This window comes from Artemia franciscana, chromosome 10 (genome assembly GCF_032884065.1).
Source record: "Artemia franciscana chromosome 10, ASM3288406v1, whole genome shotgun sequence".
Classification (NCBI taxonomy): domain Eukaryota; kingdom Metazoa; phylum Arthropoda; class Branchiopoda; order Anostraca; family Artemiidae; genus Artemia; species Artemia franciscana.
The window spans coordinates 41,262,224-41,284,377 of record NC_088872.1 but is presented as its reverse complement, the minus strand read 5'-3'; the positions used below and the strand labels follow the sequence as shown (position 1 = coordinate 41,284,377).

The 22,154-nt window shown below is 34.6% G+C and overlaps 1 protein-coding gene across 4 annotated transcripts in view; it reads right to left on the bottom strand.

The window, feature by feature from the left end:
- Positions 1-22,154, bottom strand: part of LOC136032196 (zinc finger MIZ domain-containing protein 1-like) — a 162,273-nt gene that overhangs the window by 53,346 nt on the left and 86,773 nt on the right. For all 4 annotated transcript variants that reach the window (XM_065712404.1, XM_065712405.1, XM_065712403.1 and 1 more), the window contains 3 exons: positions 18,088-18,511; positions 9,099-9,234; positions 3,151-3,361 (listed from right to left, as the gene is read on the bottom strand). In XM_065712404.1, coding sequence (XP_065568476.1) covers positions 3,151-3,361; positions 9,099-9,234; positions 18,088-18,511 — 771 coding nt within the window. The remainder of the gene's footprint in view (positions 1-3,150; positions 3,362-9,098; positions 9,235-18,087; positions 18,512-22,154) is intronic.

The window sequence follows — 22,154 nt, the reverse complement described above, 5'->3', positions numbered from 1 at the left end:
AAGCCCTATTGCGCGGTGCAAGTTCACCAAGCTACGCCTTGTTTTTTTTTCATTATTATTACGCCACTTGAACTGGAGGGTATCTGACATTCTGTGTAACGGAACAACCATTTTGATCCGAACAGGGTTAAAACCCTTTCTTTATTTGGGGTAAATTTCATTTCTGACGTTCCAGACCACGCATCTCTCCTCTCGCCATCTATTGTTTTTTTAAAGATTGTTGATATTGTTTTTTTCTTACCTGATAGCTAAGCCTATAATAAATATACACATTCAGGATCATCAAAAATTAACTATTCAAAGAAGAAAGTAGCCAAGAGCCATCCCGTCTTTCCAGCAATTATCCAGGATTTCTAATTCATGTGACCTTTCATACGTAGCATTTCATGAAAATTCCTAGATTCATTTATACACGCAACACATCCACTGTAGTCATTAAGACAAGCTTACTTCTCTTTCTTCTGGAATAGGTCTACGGCAAAGCGGTACAAAAATGGTGCCAAAGAAAGATGTTCTCTTATGAGAAGATCATTTCATTGACTGTGAAAGTTCCTCCAAGCTATTTTCTTAATACAGAGCATAACAGTTGGAGATCATAAAATAAAGGTTTCCATGGGCAAAAAATTGGGAGCAACACAAAAACGTGATCTCTCAATCTTCAAAAGTAAAACAGTTCAAAATAGGGATGAAATCTTTTAATTGACAGTGAACAGATATAAAATTATTTAACTGGATATTTCGAACACATATACAGTGTTCATCATTAGCAGTACTGCTGATTGCTATATACTGCTGATAGTTTTACTGCTGATGATGAACACTGTATATGTGTTCGAAATATCCATTTAAAGAATTTTACATCTGTTCACTGTCAATTAAAAGGTTTCATCCCTATTTTGAACTGTTTTAATTTCGTCATGGAAAGGCAGTGTGGTCTTCGAAGTTATCTATCTCAATCTTCAATAGACTAGAAACAAGGAACCAGGAGCCTTGCTATAAATAAAACCAGCTCCATTTATGTGTCAACAGGAAAACACAGTAGGTAAAAAAAAAAAAAAAAAAAAAATCTCAAAATAATTTTAGTTTGTAAGAGATTTCTCCGCAATACAATTTACATTTCAGGGCTTTTTAATGACTAAAAAAAAAAACTCAAAATAATTTTGTTTTGTACGAGATTTCTCTGTAATACATTATACACTTCAGGATTTTTTATTAGCTAAGAAAAAAACCTCAAAATAATTTTGTTTTGTAGGGGATTTGTCTGTAATACAATTTAAATTTTCAGGATTTTTTTAATAGCTTAGAAAAAGAAATCATAAATAAAGTAGTCTACGACTAATTTATAGAGTCGTCGGGGAAGAGCGGTTGACTTTGAGGGTACTTAAATTCACGAGCTACTTTAAAGTCTGTTTAAGACATTAAACAGTCAAAAATTGTCCAATGTTTACGTAATTTTTCCCATAACGGGGAGGAAGTTTAGAACCCAGTATCTTCGCCACGCTCCAGCACGGCCTTAACAACTGCATTTTATGTTTATAAATAAATTGATACCGAATTGGAAAAAAAAACTTAAAAAACCCATCAAAATTTGTTCGTATGCATTTTCGTTAAGTTTTTACGAATCAGAAGAAAATTTTAAGGGGAGGGGGTCAAACCCAGTATCCCCCCTGGATACAGCATTGCTTAAAGAACTCAATATTTTTTTTCTTGTGCTGAACTCTTACTCAATCAATATTGAATGATCTCTTTCTAGCTTTACACATCCGATGGCATTCCTACTACGACAAAAAGCCAATGAAATTTCTCAGTCCAAGAGAATAAATTAAATTATTAAGTTCCTGTTCAAATCTAATTTTTGAACAGGATGAGGTGCAGAGAATTCAGTGTGGGCTAAGAAGGGAGAAGAAACATGGGCGAAATAAAAAAGTTCGAAAGAAGAGGATGATATTCAGTTTCATTCATGCTCTCTGTCAGTTAACATCTATTACCAGGAGGCAGTTTGAAATATAATGCAAAATTCACCGGTATAATTATATCTGTAAAATCTTCTTGTCGACCGTCTGTGATCGTTAGCGAAAATGGAAAGAGAAAAAAGAGGCCACTCGTGAATCCACTTAGTGGTATTAGAGGTACAGTGGCATTTGAGTGGTATAAGAGGCCATTTGAAACCCACCCGTCTAATTCTACGGACAATTCAGTCTTAGATGATCCTATTCAAAGCTTATTAAATCATGTTCAACTCATATTATCAGCCGTAAAAGATATTCAGGGTGAAATTCAAGTTCTTCGAAGTGAAATGACAGATATTCGACCCGTGTTAAGGAGAATACTCGCGAGATAAATGGGATCAAGAGCTAAATGGGATCAGTTTTTTGTTAAGTTTTTTTCCTTTTAATATGATCGTAGGCAAAAACCTGCTGTTTAAAAAAGTGTTTTTTTTTAATTTAATCGCATGCAAAAACCTGCTGTTCATGCAATACAAAGTGAGTCAAATTACATACAACAATACATTCTTAGAAAAAGCATTTTTAAAAGTCTCCGTAAAATTTTCTTTGACAAAATGTTAATTTCTTAGAAAAGGTGGTTTATTTGCATGTTTTCAACATAATCCAGCTAGGATGAAAGTGAATACATCACTTGTTGCCTTTTTTTACGCTATATCATAATTCAATGCTCGCTTCTGGGGGAAATTAAATTTTGAGTCCTTAAAGGGGCCAAAACTTAAGCCAACCTAGCCTAGCCTAATCTTTTTTAAAAGAGCCTGAAACCCCTCTAAATGACATCACACTAAAACTTACGTCATTTCGTGGAGTTTCAGGTTCTTTTTAAAATTTCTGCAAATTTGTTTTCATAATAAGTTTTTATTATTTAAAACTTATGACAATAGTAATTAACATCCCTGAATATGCTACAAATGTTAATTTTTCTCACTAGCAAGTTTTTTTTCAGAAACACATTTTTAAACTTTTGGTTACTATGGGCAGTTTTGAGCCCTTTTCGCCTCTTTAAGGGTAATTTCCCCAGAAGCGATTATTGAATAATGAAAGAGCATAAATTAAGGCATAAAGTGATGTAGTCACTTTTATCCTAGCTAAATTGTACTCAATTTAGAATTAAATTTTAATTAAATGATCTAACAAAATTACTCACACAACAGCATGCTGAAACTGTGATTTGTATGGTGTTTCGTCCAGGCTGGCATACGTCTTTGAGGTACAATGGTTTGTGTGCAGACTTATTCTCCCCTCTGTCAATATTTAAGGGAGTGGCATTCACCGAGACTTGCACACTTGCTGGCCAATTAGTGTTCATGGCCCTATCTTCGTGATGAAAACATTTGAGCTGTAGCTCCAAATCCGATCTAATAAAATAATTTTGTATTATTTGCTTGCAACTAACAAGAATAGAAAGAAAAGTCTATATGAATAGGTTTCTAAGCGTTAACCCACTACTTCCGTAAATCCCTTCATAAGTTAGGTAAAGGCCACGAACCTTTTCTAAAATAATACAAGGCATAGATAAAACTAAAAAAGAATAAAACTATATATAGAACATAGAATAAAAACAGTGAATATATAGAATAAGAATAAACAGAATAATATAGAATTAATACATACAATAAGAATATAGAATATAAAATAAAACTGTCAAGAATAATAATTACAAAAGCCTTCTCCTAGTCTATGGAACTTCTGAACAGTACCCAAAGAACACTTGACTGTCCGTCCATCCTTGCTTTAGACCAGTGTTGGGAAATACTTAAGTAAAAGTACTTAAGTAGTTAATTAAGTAAAAAATATGAGTACTTGTACTCTACTTAAGTAAAAAATTTCTAAAGTACTTAATACTTTTACTTAAGTAAAAAATTGACGTATTTAAGGGTACTTAAGTACTCAAGTACTTTCTTCATGGTACGGAAAAATCATACCGGCATGACGCAGGGCGATACGATGAATTGAACTTCCTATATATTAGTGGATGAATGGATTTTAGTCTTTGAGAAGAGCGGCTCCTGGACCGGCGCAAAATTTCAAAAAAGGACGCTATCATGGCAGAACTACAATATATATTGAATGGACAGTTTTTTGTGATAAATGTGATAAACAGTAAGAACAAAAGGAAATCAAGTAGCAAAGAGGCTAGTGAACTTGTAGGCTCACTTTTGGGATCGTCTGAATCTGAAGATAATGCTGGCCCTGATTATAGCTCACCTTCTAAAAAAGTTAAGCGAGATTTCTTTGCTGCAAGACCATAGAAACTGGCACAGTCAAAAGTGAATTCTTTGGCACTGGACCACATTGTGGACGAGATGCGACCCCCGTACACTGTTGAGAAGCCACCATTCAAAATCTGATAACAGGTCTTGCACCTTATGCAAAGGTTCCAGGAAGAAAAGCTTTAGCTGTGCAAATTGAAGCTAAGTTTTTGAAGTACATAAAAGATATGGTTCATGATTTTGAAGTCACCGACTACATGTTGCTTACAACACACATTTGGTCTGCCAACAACAAAAGCTACTTGGGAATGACTGCACACTTGCTCAATGAGGATTTGAAATGGAAATCTTATGTCCTTGCTTGTTGCCGGTTCAAGGGCTCACACACTTATGACAGAATTGCTGAACAACTGAATGGCGTATTTGCCAGGTACAAAATTGCAGTTGATAATAAGGAACAAAGGATTTTGACCGATAACACCTCTAACTTTAGTAAGGCGTTCAGGGAATATCTGATGGTTTCTGATGAAGATATTCAAGACAGTGATAAAGAAAATGAAAATGAAGCAGGCCAGAATGGCTCATTCTCAATTACAAACGTTGGAGAGATACTCGATTCTCATGACGACCCCGAGTATTTCCTACTTCCTCCACACTTCAGGTGTGTCAGCCACACACTTAACCTGCTTGGATCCACCGATGCTGATAAAGCCCTCTGTGATATTGCATATAAGAGGCAGTACCACGCCACTTTTTTGAAGTGTATTGCTCTCTGGGATGCCGTGAATAAGAGTTCAAAAGCTATTGATGCTGTGAAAGAGGTATATGACAAACAGCTTATAAGACCTGTGGAAACCAGGTGGCACTCAAAGTATGAAAGTATCAAACGTTTGAAGGACTGTCACAAAATTGGAAAGCTTGCTAACATATGTGATGCTTTGCAAAAACCAAGGCTAACTTCTCGTAATATTGAAATTCTTGAAGAATACATAAAAATTATGAAGCCAGTAGCAGTGGCATTGGACATTCTTCAGGTGGAGGAAAAATGCTACTTCGGTGCTATCTATCCTACAATCAAATCACTTGAAAGGAAGCTCAAAAAGCTGAAAGATTTGGCGAAAGTCAGCCAGCCTTTGGTACATGCTCTACTTGTGGGTCTCTCATGCAAGAGACTATGTTATTGCCACGGCAAGTCATCCTTTTTTCAAATTGAAGTGGTTTCCTGATAAAGGCTGATAAAGGTGGCTTTTTGTCTGGAGATGAATACTTTGATCTTAGTGCTGAAAAAACTACTCATGATAATTATGGCAACCGTGGCCGTGAAACCAATTCTGTGAAGTTTTGTCATATTTGAATGAAAAGCGAAAGGAACTATCTGTGCTCAAAGCGTACCAAAGGGTAATGAAAGTTTTCAGGAAGTACAGCTGTATCTTTCCTTCGTCTGCATCAGCACAGATACTTCTTTTTGGTAGGTGATGGAATTTTTTACTCCAAAAAGAAACATGCTTGGAATTGGTATGTTTGAAAAGCTTCTGCCATTGAAAGAAATTAAAAGTTATTATGAAGCTGTAATGAAAATTCTTTGTAATTGTTTTCTTTTTATATCTTAATTGAAGCAAAATTCAAGTAAAATCGAAATACTTGAGTACTTAAGTACTGAAGTACTTTTTCAAAAGTACTTATTACTTAAGTATATTCTTAGAGAAGTACTTAATACTTGTACTTAAGTAAAAATTTCTCTGAGTACTTGGTACTTGTACTTAAGTAAAAAAAGAAGTACTTGGCACAACACTGCTTTAGACTAGCCCTTACGCCAGGGTCTTCAAATTACCACGGCCTATAAAACCTTGTATTTTGTAATGTTTTCAATGAGCTCTTTAGTACAAATAATAATGCTTAAGCGTTAGAGCAGTGTTAGATGATATTTATAAAAGTAGTAACAGATGATGGGCGGCGTCCTTGAAAATTTGTGAGCCCAGAAACAGTAAAACCAAGGAAACTTTAACTTGAATTGGCTCTACTGGTGCTTTAAAAAAAAAAAGATCGATTAAAATGTTAATTCCGAAGAGTTCTGTAGAATATATATATATGTATTATATATATATATATATATATATATATATATATATATATATATATATATATATATATATATATATATATATATATATATATATATATATATATATATATACTACATAAATCACAAAAAACTAACTGCTTAGCATACATTGGCATTTGTGCAGAAGTAGAGGGGGTCCATCCCCAAATGACAGTCCACAAGCTCCTCCCTCACCCATGCAGGATGACAATTAAAACTCTTTAAAATGTCAGAATCCTAAGGCAGTATTATGGACTAAAAACACTTCATCTCAGCATTAGACCATTCCCTTTTCAAAATTTCGACGTTTCCCTGAAACAATAGTAATTTGCACAAATCATTAATAATCCCGATTATTCAAACCTCCTTTCTTTCTAGGATTTTCCAGCTTCTTCAAAAGAGTAACAGCTTTCCCCGACTTCATAAAAATCGATGAATTCGATGTTCTGACGCCAGATAAAGAAGCCTTTTGCAGAGATAGCTCATTCAAATTTATTATTAAAGAAAACTCTATGGAAGGTATATCGCATGGGAGTCGAAGGGAAAAAATGTGCCAGAACTGGAAGAAGGTGGGCGTGCTTGACTGGAGTGTGGGAGAATTGGGCCTTGATTTGAAATCCTACGAAAAAGGACAGCACTGTAGGTTTATTATTATTAGAAAATATTCCAGGAAAACGGATAGTAAAACATGCTTCATTTGTGACTTGCATGTGCTTTATTTTGAAGAAGTGAAGCCTAAGTCTGTGAACAATCAAATTATAATCATGATCATATAAACCATGGTTATATCATAGATCATGATCATGTAAATCATGGTCGTATCATGGATGTCAATATTAGTCAATGAATATAGCGGTGGTGATGTCGATACTAATATATTCGGACCAAAACTTGGTCTTGGTCTAATATTTTGGCCTCCAGTTTTGGAACCACTTTGCTGGAACCATTTGGAAACACTTCCTTAGTTTCCTGTTTTGAGTTTTGAAGTAGGAAGTCGAGTACACACACCCCTTCTCAAGAAAATTCTGAGAAAATGTAATACGTGCAAAAAAATAAGGCTATTGATGTCCTGTTGGTCGTTTCGTTGTTTATCTTATAAGCTTACATTTTACTTAAAGAATTCTCGTCTCTTCTAAATAAAACGAAAATATACAATGTTTAACAGCGAGTAAACTAGTGTAACTTGTTTGCTGGAACCATTTTGTTAGACATAAACAATCTTCGGTACATCGTAATGTACAACTATCAAGCTCTGTTCCCTACGATACTTTGTTCGGGTCACAGCCCCCATTTTCCTTAAAATTTACAGCTTTGTAGACATATCTGCACCAGAACCAATAAGGGAAATTCTATCGATTGGTCCAAAAGCTCCCCCAGAAAATTAGAAGAGTAGGACGTAAAAGTTATTTTTTTTGTTTTGCCTCCCCCCCTCCCCGGAAAAATTCTATGACCCTGAGGCTTAGTCACAATCTTTCAACTGCGATTGATCCTTTGGTCTCCAGTTTTAGGAGACCTCTATATAAAAAATTCAACATCTTATCAGGGACATAATTTGCAATGGGGTAGGAGGACAACTGCCCCTTTTTGATCACAGTTCCCCCCCCTCCGGAGCTAAAATTTTGTCTGAATTAATATAAGCCTGCATAATTCGAGCACTCAGAGAAACGGTTCAGTTTTTCTTTAATGTATCTTTGCCTTTATGGTACTATGTGGCTCATTTCTTATTTTTCACTGTCATTTTCGCTTGATTTGGGAAAATTGGGCCCAACTTCCATCCTCCCCACAGAATTTTTACGAAATTACGCCACTGTATCTTATACACGGATTTCAGAAGTAGTTTTTATTAAGTTTACTATTCATACTTTTGATTTTTAGCAAAAGCATTTATTTGACTCAAGACATTGTGCGTATTTCCCAATTGAAGATTTGGAATTAGTGCAAGTGACATTAAAGCTAATGTAACTTCATGTGAAAAGATTATTATATCACCGATCGGAGAGGAGGGGGCTTTTAAAAAAGGATAATAACATAAAAAGTATATTTCCTAAAAAATAAAGACTACTAGCAAAAACCAACAGGACCTATTTACACTCTTACCCTTTATTCTTTTTTAGAGGCCAGTTATATAAGATCCGTAGTAGAATGCACTTAAAAAGCACTCCCTATACGCAAGCACATAGGCAATCAAAACAATGGCATCAATTAGGGAGGGCGGGGACACGTGCCCTCTAGATTTTGAAATGCACTTTTTGGGGTATTTTCATAGAAAAATACCTTCTTTCAAATATTTTCGCTGAAAAAATTGGAAAAACAACATAATTGTCCCTCCCTAAATTAAAAAATAAATTGACCCCCTCCCCCATAATTTTATTAGCTCAGAACCTTCTGGACTAGAGAAGACGAGTGGCTTCTCTCTCTACGCTGGACCACTAGCAGGAGCAATAACTAAACCCTCATTTTCGTTAATTGACACCAGTGCCTGGATATTTTCCTCAAACAGGCGATTAGTGCTTTGAATTCACTCCATCTAACATATATTCTTATAAATTTTAGTTACGCTGAATTTTCTCCATAACTCATGGAGTAATTAACTCAAACTTTTGATTATAGTTTATAATATATTTCCTTTTTTTGTGGTTAGATCAAAATGCAAAAAAAAAATCAAACGGTTTTCATATACCATGTAGAGTCAAACTTTGGTTTAACGTTTGAATGACTCTCTGCTTTTATTAAAGCACGCTATCTGTCAAAAAAGAAACGGGAATAGAAAAAAAAACTCACCTGTACATGAGCGTCTGGTGAACAGTCGGCTTTAGCTGAAATACATGGTTACTTACGGCCAAATTATGCTCAAGTCGGAATGGGGGTAAAAGAATACCGTCACGGACCGGAAATGTCAGTCGGAGTTCGTCATCTTCTAAAAAAAAAATTCTAGGTGACGGAAAAAGAACAGTGTTATTGAGTATTAAACTCATTAAATTGTCCATACTTCAATTTCCCAGAATTTCCTTTCATAAAATTTTTTTTAGCTTTATACCCTTTTCTTCTTGTGCTGTTTCTTTGTTTCTTTTTTATCTTCTATCATCTTTGTTAGGCCATCCTTTTTTATCTTTGTCAACTCATTAAATTATCTATACTTCAATTTCCCAGAATTTTCTTTCATAAAAAAACTTTTTTAGCTTTATACCATTTTCTTCTTATTCTTGTTTGTTTTCTTTGTTTCTTTTTAATCTTTTATCATCTTTGTTAGGCCATCCTTTTTTTTTATCTCTGTTAAGTCATTAGATTATCTATACTTCAATTTCCCAGAATTTACTTTCATAAAAAAACTTTATACCCTTTTTTTCTTGTTCTTTTTCTTTGTTTCCTTTTTATCTTCTATCACCTTTGTTAGGTCAGCTTTTTTTTTATCTTTGTTAAGTCGTTAAATTATCTATACTTCAATTTCCCTGAATTTCCTTTCACAAAAAACAGCCTTATGCCCTTTTCTCCTTGCTCTTTTTCTTTGTTTCTTTTCTATCGTTTCATTTTCTTTTTTATATTTCCATTTTCTTTTTTATCTTCTCAACAACTCAAAAGTTTAATTACTTACCTGCGGTTTAAATCTCTCTTGGTTTGTGATAAATTCTTCTTCCATATAAGCGAGTAAATCGATATTAAGCTGTGTAACTGATATTGAGTTTAACTGTTGAAACCCGTATGTCATACTTCGAATGCAGTACATGCAGACTGTTTAGTGGCAGTCTTCTGGGTACCACTTGACGAGCAATGAATAGCTGTGACTCCTTCTTATTTCCAAAAAATGGCAGCAGTTTATAAGGACTATTTTACCGAGCAGGGGGGAGGCAGTTTTAGGTCACTTTGTCTGCCTTAGTACTTTAGAACTGTTAAAACAAATCTCCATGTATTTTAGGACGAACAGGATCCATATCCTTCACGTATACTTGTCTATCCCCCTCCCCTATTGAAAATAGTTTTTCTTATGCTAGAAAATATCAGACATTATGGGGAAAGTGTAAATATATTAGGGATTACTGGGGAGACCTACCCATCCCCCTCCAAATGGTTTGTATTCAAACCATGTATCTAACCTTTCAAAGCTCAGATTATTTTAAAAGGACTACTTGCATTTGATACTAAAAAATAATAAAAAAAAATAAAAATCCAGGAATATTACTTGCGAAAGAAATGTGTAATAAATGTAAATCAATATAATGGAACAGTTGCTATGAACTACATGCTAATATTGAGGAATCAATATGATCTGCCAAGAATTGTAAGCCAAGCATTTTTATTTTTCCAAGACAGAATATAAAAAAAGTTCGTATAAGTTATAACCATTAACTAAAGGAATAAAATCCTGTTAAAATATGTTCTCCAAGCTAGGCAGATACAGGGGGACATATACAAAGAGGGAGAGAGAGGGAGGGAGGGAATTCGATAAAAAGAAAAACTTAGATGATTCCCACAAAGGCTATTATATATAATGGGAACTTTTTGGACCCTTCGAGGAAGAAGCCGTACCGAAAGAACTCCCTACTGGAAAGAAGCTTGACGTAGTTACTGTGTCATCAGTTCTAAGAGGTTTATTTTCCCATATTTTTATGCCACTTAAAAGTTAAATGACTCACAAAGATATAATCGAGAACAGTTTCAGCTAGAAGCAGTAATCCGACTTGGCAAGAAGATGAGTAAATATGTAGTAAAGAAGCTCAAACTATCAACGCTCCCAAATTACTCCAGGCATTCCTGCCTCCCTTCTGCAATTACTGACAAGTATTTTGGGTTCTTATCCCCCTGAAAACATGTAAGGAAACAATTATGCTGAGACCAAATATTTATTTAAAGAATTAGTTTATTTGTTTGGTAATGATGACATATAATGAGTACAAATGAGTGTTTGGCAATACTTTACAGTTATTAAAAATAATCAGTATATTCCAATGGCATCAATTGATGGCGGGAGGCCTTTGTCCCCTAGATATTTTACCCCCCCCTAGATTTTGAAAATACCTTTTTTTGGGGTATTTTCATTGAAAAATGCCTTTTTTGGGGTATTTTCATTGAAAATACATTTTTCGATGAAAATACCCAATGAAATAACCCACTAATTTCTTATTGAAAAAAAAGAGACAAATCTGCTCTGTCGCCACTGAAATTTAATATTTTATTTATAGCAAAAACATGCATCACTCCATCTAAGCATGAATATACATTAAATCTTTCATTCATTATTCTTCAGAGAATGAGAAATCTTTAAGCATGGAAAAAGATATAGCAAAGCTTTGAGCAGGTCAATTTCAGACAATTAGTCAATTTCTGTTGATGACCTTTCAAATGACACTGAATCTACTCGTAAAAACCACCGATGTCAAAAGTCATAAAAATAATGTCAATTGAACCCTATTCAAGCCAACGATATAAATAGAAAAGATTAACTACTTATTTGCTTTACTCGAGGCTCACATAAACAAATCTAACGAAGACTAATAAATCATACTAGAGCGTATGTAGACCCTGGACAGCACCAGGGAGGGGCTGAGGTATCTGGCAAAAACGAAGACAATGAAAAACTTTACTTTAAGACCTGTATCAATTATTTAAAGTGTTCTAATTTATTAACGTTTTACAATCGGAAAATTGTTCCCCTTGGAAATGTGCCCTTTCTGAAAAATCTCTATACAAATTAAGTCCAGCAAAAGTAACTCTAAATATTAGTTGTTCAAATTAAAGGAAATAAGTAGAATTCCATAATGTGATAATGCTCCCTTACAAACAAGGAGACAATAATACAAAGTCTCTTTCATACCTAGGCTGCTGTGCATATTGCACCCATCCTCTTGTCATCGGATCTATTTAAAACCAATTAATTTCCATATTAATAAAGACATTAATATCATTAACACAACTAATAACATATTTAGAATATTTTAATGCATTGCCACCATACACGAGAAATTTGCTTCTCCCCCCCCCCCCATTCCAAAATTTCCGGACGGTATCCTGATTTAGAGGGCTCAGTATTAAAGTGAGTCAAGTCCGGCAAACGTAACTTTCGAGATGTTAGCAGACAAAATTAAATGAAAAACTAAATCCCATAGATTTTATTGATAATTTCTTAGGGTCATTAAACAGCGACGGAACTAAACTGCAAATGAATTGAATGAAAAGTTTAAACTACTTAAACTGGACTTAATTTTATCCTGAAATGTATCAGCCAAAGAACAATTAGAAATCGGTTGTTGAATGAAAAAACAGCTTCATCTTGGTTGGGATATCAGTCCCAACAAAGGACAAGAGGACATTAGATAGAAAAGTTAAACAACCTATTTCCTTTAATATGTTTAAAAGACTTGACAGACTAATAAACAATACACATGTGAGGGCTAAGTATCAAAGGGAATCAGGTCTAATATGAACTGAACTAATTAAATAGAAACTTAGTTGAACCTTAAATTACAACACTTAAATTACACAATTAGCACTTAATTGCAGTTGAAGGAAAAATAGCCAATTTTATTTTCTTTAGAATATCAGTACTACATGGACAGAGGGGGCACTTACCCCGGGGGCAGAAATTTTAGTGGCGCAAAATTTCAAATAAATAAACTAACGGTTATTCATTTTGTACTTTTTGAAATTTTATTTCAATTAAAATGAAGCAGAGGGCGCAGTTAATAAGTGAAAATAATTAAGAAATTATAATCAATTAATAGGATAAATAAAAGATGAAACAATAATGATTAAATAATTTAAATAAAAATTAAAAAAAAACATTATAGATTATTAATTGAATAATAAATTGAAAATAATTTCGTTAATAAATTAAAATTTTGCCTGAAAATTTTGTGGGACACAGGGGTGTTGCCAATCAAGATTTTGTCCTGAAAACGCCATTCAAAGAGCCGCCACTGTAGTACTATGAAGCCAGCAATATACCACATTCAGTTTAGCACTCAATGATCCAAACAGATTTTACGTATCAAAAACTAATTTTTCTTTCTATTTAGGGGGGGAGGGGCATTTCAAATTTTCGGAGTTCTTCGATCAAAATATTCTCAAATTGTTGCAAATAAAATAGGTCGATAAAGATCCACTAGAAGAATCCATCTTAGTTTCTAAGTTGTTTTCAAAAACGAAGTGTCAGATACTCCCTTCCTTTTTTAACACGAAGATTTAATCATGAGAATCATTTCATCCATTTAAATCTTTCCATAACCCATCAAAAATTTAATGTTTTTATGTCACATATTTACCGGACGCTTTGAAAACGGGATAGGGACAAAAAAAAAAACAAGTTAAAAAATGCGAATGGTTGGTAAAACATAGACAATTATAAGAACAGTCCAAAAGATGGTAGAGAATACGAAAAGACTAAAGCTCTTATCTCCCCTAGAGAGCTCGCTATGGGCCAGAGCGCCACAAGACACAGAAGATCTTCTCCTTAATTATTATCGCTTGAAAAATCAAAAATCGCAGAAAAATACCAGGGATTGCCAGTATGCGATAAATTTGTATACACTCTCTCTCCCTTTTAAACAAATTAAACAAAAAACAAACAAGTTTTTTTTAACTGAAAGCAAGGAGCGACATTAAAACTTAAATCGAACAGAAATTATTCCGTATATGAAAGTGGTTGTCCCCTCCTCAACACCCCGCTCTTTACACTAAGGTATTTTATTGTTCTAAAGAGTAGAGTTTTAAGAAAGAGTCAAACTTTAGTGTAAAGAGTGGGGGCGTTGAGGAGGGGACTGCCCCTTTCATATACGGAATAATTTCTTTTTGTTTTAAGTTTTAATGTCGCTCTTACTTTTTTTTACACTTATTTTTTATTTAACTTCTGAATGTTTTTGAATTAATGCAGGTTTTGACTTTGGCTCAAAGTACATAAATAATTAAAAAAAAACTTGCATATTGATTTTTAAGTTTTAATGTTGCTCCTTCTTTTCAGTTGAAAAAAACTTTTTTTTTATTTAATTTCTCATTGTTTTTTTTATAAATATTGCTGGAGAATCCAGCACCACCGTCATGGAAATTCTCTTTCCCCATGATAAATTCCTCCATGAAAAGATCTTCCCATGTAACCCCATAACCCAACCCCCTCCCCACCAGACAAAATCCCCCTGAAAACGTCTGTATACTTCCCAAGAGCCAATACTATATGCAAACAATGGACAAAGTCCATAACTTGCAGCCCTTCCCCCGGGGACTGTGGGGGATTAAGTCGTCGTCAACGACATAGTTATTAGATTTTTCGACTATGCTGAACAAAATGGCTATCTCAAAATTTTGATCCGGTGACTTTGGGAAAAAATGAGCGTGGGGGGGGCCAGTTGCCCTTCAGTTTTTTGGTCACTTAAAAAGGGGACTAGAACTTTTAACTTCCGTGAGAATGAGCCCTCTCGCGACATTCTAGTATCACTGAGTCAATACGATCACCCCTGGAAAAAAATAAATAAAAAATAAACACGCGTCCGTGATCTTTCTTCTGGCAAAAAAAAATACAAAATTCGACATTTCTGCAGATAGGAGCTTGAAACCTCTACAGTAGGATTCACTGATACGCTGAATCTAATGGTGTGATTTTCATTAAGATGCTATAACTTTTAGGGGGATGTTTCCCCCTTTTTCTCAAATAAGGAAAATTTTCCTAGGCTCGTAACTTTTGATAGGTAAGACTAAACTTGATGAAATTTATATATTTAAATTCTGCATAAAAATCCGATTCTTTTGATGTATTTATATTGGCATCAAAATTCCGTTTTTTACCACGTTACCACGAACTGTTTGATTCCTTTCAAATGCATAGAACTTCAATTGTTAAATCATTTGTTGATTTGAGATTTATTAAATTTAATCAATATTGAGTTTTAGAAGGGAATGTAAGGTGGGAGTGTTGGAGGACAAACACATTTTCTATCGTCACAAAATTTTGGTTGGCATTATTTTTTTCAGAGTTTTAGTATGATACTATATATTTAGATCGAGATTGAAAAGCTGTTGGTACACAGTTTTTGGATCAAACGCCTAACGTTGAGCTGAAAAATTAAAATTTATCAAGTATTTTCCTTTCTAAAAAAAAACAAGTTTCCGGATTTGCCAAATTTTTAAATAGAATAACATTTTTTTTATACAAAAGAGAAAGTACGCCAAAAAAAAAAGAATTTCATTTTTTCTGTAATTATTAACAAGCTTTGATTAAAAGTTATAAAGATTAGAGGGAAAATTCTTCTGACCAACTACTTATCTCCTGCTGATCCAAAACCAAGAAATTAAAATCACTTAATTTACTGATTGTTGTTATATCAGAATAACTTAAATCTGATTACTTGAACAATTCTTTTTTTAAGTTATAATGTAACATGTTTTGTTCCCAATATGTGAAACTATTTGACTTGGGAGTCAGTTGAAAAGTAAATTGATAAATGTTATTTAGTCACTTCTAATTTTGACGGATTACGGCCATTGGAACTGACTGTGGGAACTCGAAGAATTTGTGACAATCTTTACTAAACTGTGATTTAATACCCAACCAAAAGTGTACACAGGCGAGGGGGTTCTTCAGGCATCAGCTTCATGGACTCTAGAGACTTTAAAACATTTTTCTATTATTATCCTACACGTAATTGCGCATTTAATTTTTTTTCAATTTGTCCCCCGCCCAGGGTCGTATCCGAGAGCTTTTTTTGGTAGGAGGTGGGTCAAAAAATTCAAGACGTATGAAAAAATGTTTATGTAAATTTTTGTTACGTCTTTTACGAATCGAACAAACATATCGAGGGGGGATGTTCAAAGCCCCTAGCCCCTCTCAATACGGCATTACCGCCACCCTATCATCGAAACAAATATGTATACGCTGTAACAACTATAAAATCCAACTGCAAAATGTTCTTTTTTTCACATCAAATTCCAAAATTGTGTATTTGTATATGATTTTCCAGTTTTGAGGGGAGGAGGTTCAACCTCCTTTACTTAAAACGGTATTACCAGCAGTAGAAATTACACAAAATTCAGCAAATCACCCCTTAAAACACCCAGTAAGATAAACCTTACTCAATGTATGAGACTTGATAGATCATTTTACACTAGAATTCACCTAAAAAGAATTCACCCACTCATAATTAAGCTTTGCCAAAAGTCAGCTCAGCACAGAATATATAACACAAACTTTACTATACCACACAAAAAAACTGACCCAAATAACATTTAATCATATAAAGGCCAACCTAACCTTCCCAAAATGTCCTTTAAAACTTTAATCAACTACATCCCTTCCCCCATTGTCAAATGACGAAAAGTCCAGTGATCAAATCTTGCTAAAATAGTTCTTCCCGGGTTGGGTTTCGTTGGGTTGAGTTTTGCGTGGGTTGAAATATCCCTGGTTTAAGCTTGGCACAGTCAAGTTTTGCGTGAGTAGAGTTTAGCGTAAAGCGAGTTTTGTCAGGTTGGCTGAATTTCACCGAGATTATATAGTTGAAAGAATTTTGATATGCCAAGCTTTACCCTACGTCGACATAGCTTATTCCAATCGTGCAATTGATTTTCATTACTGACAGCCAATAAAAACCTATCTCTTTCAAAGGAAATGGTTTTCATTGGCTCTCAGTGACGAAGATCATTCCAGTCGATAGCAATAAGCTATATTGAACGCGGGGTTAAGTGGGAAAATCTGAAATCAGGCTGATGACTTTGACACTTATTTGATTTGATATAATCTAATAAGTTTTATTCCGTACAATTTATTGAATTTGGTTCAGAGACATTTTATCTTCAATAAACTTTACCAAGTAGACGCGATTTGACTATACAAATCAAGAAAAATCGATTAATTTAAGAATTAACGATGCTTCTTGACTACTAAGGTCCGTGCGTCAGCCACCACAGAATCGATTCATGCCTTTTGCATTAGGCGAATCTTTGAAATTAACGCCATTTGACGTTTATTAAAGATTGTGTACTATTAATTTGAGCCGAAAAAAAAGAGTAAGAGAAAAGAGTATTGAAAGTTTCAAAAAGGCAGATAAGCCTGATTTATTAAACGATGTCTCCCCCAAATCCCATAATATTTCAGGTTTAAGCATAATTCTCTACAATTTGTATGTAATTAGCTAGTTTTTATTGCAGTTATGAAACCTCAAGGGTTATATTTAGTCAAGGAAACAGTAAACTGCTTAAAGACATACTATATCAAGTTCTTTTATGAATTTTAGGCTAAAAACAGGCTTCGATTTTTTTTTTCAAATAAAGATGCGTTCTAGCCGTGTGGTTAGCGCTCCAAACTTGAGATTCCGAGGAGATCCTGAGGTCAGGGGTTCAAGTCCTGGCGTCGCTGCTTATTTAGTTTGGAATGGGGGTCAAGAGTGCGACTCTGTAAGCTCAGCCAGAGTCAACCCAGCTCTAAATGGGTACCTGGAGGATTCTGGGGGAAACACAGGAAGCGTCGGATGATTTGCTCCAGACGCATTGCACTCCCCAGCCGAAGGCATTGAACCAGGAGGTTGGTACCTGCGCAGCGCGGACAATAGGCTAGCATGCGGAAAAGTTTAATTTAAATTAAGATACAAAAAAGGATATTTTTAGAAATATAGAGAAGAGGGTATCTTTGTTTTTCTTGCGAATTTTAATGAAGATCCTAAAAAGGTAGATCTGTGGAGGCGAGCTCCAATCCTCCTCCCTTCGTACTCCTGGATATGGATCCCTACGTTCGTGGTCGCAGCATAGCTTACTAAAGCGTTAGCGAAGAGAAAGAGATAAGTAAAATTAAACTTACTTCCTTGAGTGATGGTAGGTTTGATGTCGACTAAATTAGGCTTAACATCCGCATTCGGGCTAACATAAGGGGGCATGTTTGCAGCAGGTGTTAAGGGTGGAGTTGGATTTCCAGGGATGGGGCTATGTTGATAATTCATCCCCTGTCGTACATTCATTGATGAGTCAGGTGATTGCACGAATTGATTATTTCCAGGATATTGACCCATGTTCGTTGGCACTGGTCCACCCTGAGGCATAAACTGTGGGTTTGGTGGGCTGCTCATGGGGTTAAAATACTGATTGTTAGTCTGGTAACCAGGACGCATTACAGGTCCCATGTTAGGTCGCATTGATGTTTGATAGACTTGCATGTTTGTTTGGGGTCCACCATTGAAAGCGGGGTTAAAACCAGCTCTTTGATGCTGGTAGCCTTGCTGAGAATACTGAAAAATACAAAGAATTGTAAGTGACAAAGATTTTAACTTGTTTTACATTTTTTTTTCTTTTTGCTCTTTTTTTATTTTTTTTTCACATCCATTCAACGAAGAGGGAAAGAAGAAAATTTCTCAAAAGACATAGCTATGTGAACAAAGCAAAATCATCAAATGTGTTTTAGAAAAATAACAAATTTTGGCGTAAAACACAGTTTTTACGAAGCAGGTGCTCTCACTGAAGTAATTGCTTCCTAAATTTTAGTACGAGTTTATTCGGTACTATTGAAAAATACGAGACCAGTTTACAAAGTAGAAACTTACCCTATTATAATTACTAAAAACTTACTAATAATTAATCCTTACTAAAATACTTTTATTTGATTCAATAAATTATTTTATAAATTATATTATTGTTTTGGATATTTTAAGAAATTTTTAGTCATCAAAAAAATATTCTATTCTAAAAATCATTTTTATTTTATTAAAATGATGTAATGGAATAATTATTATTAAAAAAATATTCCCGACAAGCCATACCTTGACAACAAAAGTACCACTCACGAATATTTAATGGAAAGGGGAGAGCTTAGAATCCAATGGAATAACGGTGGAAATAGGATTCAATAATCCTTATCCAATGGATAAGACCCAATGGAAAGCTTATCAGAAAGTCTAGTCAAAATTATCACGAATATCAACTGAAAAAGCAAGTCATTTAAAAACTGACCACACTTCCATTATCCTAATCAACTTCCAGACTGGCATTGTGGGTCTCAATTGAGATTCCACAAGATTCTCATAAATATTACTCGTCTTAAGAACTTGCTGATCAAAAGAGTAAAAAAGAAGTAAAAATTGTCGGTTGTTTTAAAGCCATGAGCGTAATTATTAAGAAAATTCTTGTCTTCTCAGGAATATTGAGAGGGAGAAATTTATTACTTAAAACAAACAACAGCTTCAGTTTAACGGACATCCCCCAGAAATAAAACTAGTCCGAGGGGTAGACAAAAATACACTAAAACGAGAAAAAAAAACAGTCCACAACACCCTTCATAGTCGGCACCACACACCTAATTACAAAGCAATTTCAACTAATGTACAATTCTATTAATACCCAAAAAGCCCGTGAATATTTATTTATGTACCCCCCCCCCTCCCACCCAAAAAATAGCCTTGCAGCTTTGCGCAAGTCGCGAGTATCAGGCACAAATCTTATCGGCTTCGCTACTCAGTTAACGAATAACATTTCTTAATTATGCAACGGACAAATTAAGTACAAAATCTGTCATAAATAAAAAAAATTGTCAATCTGACCATTGACCTCATTTTGATTTCTTTGGCGGATATCGTTTCTTCTTTTCTTTCTTCAAGTATTCGGTAATCATTGAATTTACTAACCGTGTTCATACTACTTTGTCTTTACCATCATAGGAGACAAATAATATTTCGAGAACGACTTGGAGCAAAAATATATTGGAAAACGTTTGGTCTGATTTAATCCATCACTATCAAAACGGAACTATACAGACGAAACTTTTCACCGGCAAAACACAAACCATAATAGAATATTCAATTAGTATTGACAATAAACAAAAATTAGACATTGATATTCAATCAATCTGTCGAATGACTAAGACACCAGAGAATGTAGACGAATAGAAAGAAAGACAAGGAAAAAACACCGCAAGGAGATGAGTGACGGCTTCGATGCGATATTTCTAACGTTTTCAGTGTTCCAATTCCAAGAGTTTATAATTACTTGACACCAAAAAAATCTTCAGCAACGAAACAATTTTTGGCACAAACCATGAAGCCCGTTTTCATTTTAAAGAATGTGGATTTTGCCAGATAATTCCTCGCCAGTCCTCCTGTCACGCGCTACTAGAATTATCTTTTTGCTACAATTTTGCCAAACTTCTAAGGGAGACGTCAAAAAACCTATTGGTTCACGCCACTCGTTTGGGAAAATGAATAAGAAGCCATTATTATCTAGCGAGCGCATTCCCAAATGTTTGCGCTAAAATTAAGCAACAATACAAGGGGTTGTGCACTAAGGTTATATCTGCACATCAGAGGCAGGTCCGAGGGCATGGACACACAGAATTAAAGGCACAAGAAGCAGTGGCGTTAATTGGAGGGGAGAGTAGGGTGCATTTGTCCACCCAAAACTTTTTGCCCCCCCCCCCAGAATTTCAAATAATGCGTTTTTGGTATTTTTTTTTGAAAAGTGTTCTTTTGCATTTTTACAGAAAAAAAAAACTGAAAAAAGTAACAAATAACCCCTCGTCCAGATTTTGAAAAATATATTCCCCTTATATTTCCTGACAGGGGTAGTTGTGGGAGTGGATTCAGAGGTATTAAGTACAATTAAGACTCATAGTGCAAAACTCCTGTGAACTTTCTTCGTAGCATTATTTTGACAGTGTTTCTTGAAACGTGTTCAACTATTTTTGGAAGAAAAATAGAACGGCAGACCCTTCATGACTAATTATTGCAACATCAAGATATTTTACTAGGAAGGTGCCACTGCAAGTTTTTACTTTAGGAGTTGGGAATATTGCTTCAATTACATGCAGTGATTCAAAAGGCAGTATATAAATTTTAAAGACCTGAAAACATAAATTTATAATTTTGGTTCTTTTGATTGTCATATGATTAGTTATTTCTAAGACCAAGTTTTACAGTCTTTAAAGAATTTTGATGCAAAAATCCTTCGAAACCTAAATATTTCGGCAAGTCATAAAATTACATATAAGCCATTTCGGGAGACAAAAAAGAAACTGATATACATCTTGAAAACCAATTAGGATATGGGCTTACGGCTTAGACCAATCGACGCGGCGTTTCACTTTTAAGGAGGGGGGGGGGTTATCACAGATTCATTTTTTTAAAGTGCATAGTCTTCTGATTTTCCGCATCCATGATTCGCCTCTCAAAATAAGGATTCCTAGAAAATCTCTGTCTAACCTGGAAAAAAAGTTCTCAGAGATAAAAAAAAAGAATGTTGTTAATGATGTTAGTGAAAATCTTCTAAGTCTGGGAGTTCTCTACAGTCACTATTTAATTAAGAAGGTGAGAATCGTCGGAAACTAGAGAAGCTGATAAGTTAGTTCAATAAAAACAGAAAGATGTGTAAAATAAGCTATTGAGAAGATAGCTGATGAAGTGGAGGATGCCAGTAGAATGTATAATCCACTAGACGTCACTAGAATGAATAGTAGGAGGCTACGAATGATAATGTTGAGAAGCGAAGACATGTCACCAGTTACAGACAGAATGAAATCTAGTTAAAAAAAAAAAAAAATATGAAATTTCAAATGCGCAGAAGGAGCTCTACCAGTCTATGCTAAATCATGACGATATGTCCAGTGTGGATCCTCAGGACTTGGAAAGATGTGTCGAAATATCTTGTTCAAAAGATTAAACAGTTTAAAAAATTACACGTTGGGTTCTCTATACAGGTAATGCAATTTATTTATTCTAAATTTAATGGAAATCGTCATTCTAATTCCTCTTGTATGCCCGGAAAATATAGACAGGCATAGCTAGTTATTTATTTGCACAGAAATCACGCTTCTGCATTTAAATAAACTTTTAAAGTACAAGAGGGCCAAAATGAGAACTTTCTTTTGCCTGACCGCTTTAAATCTGT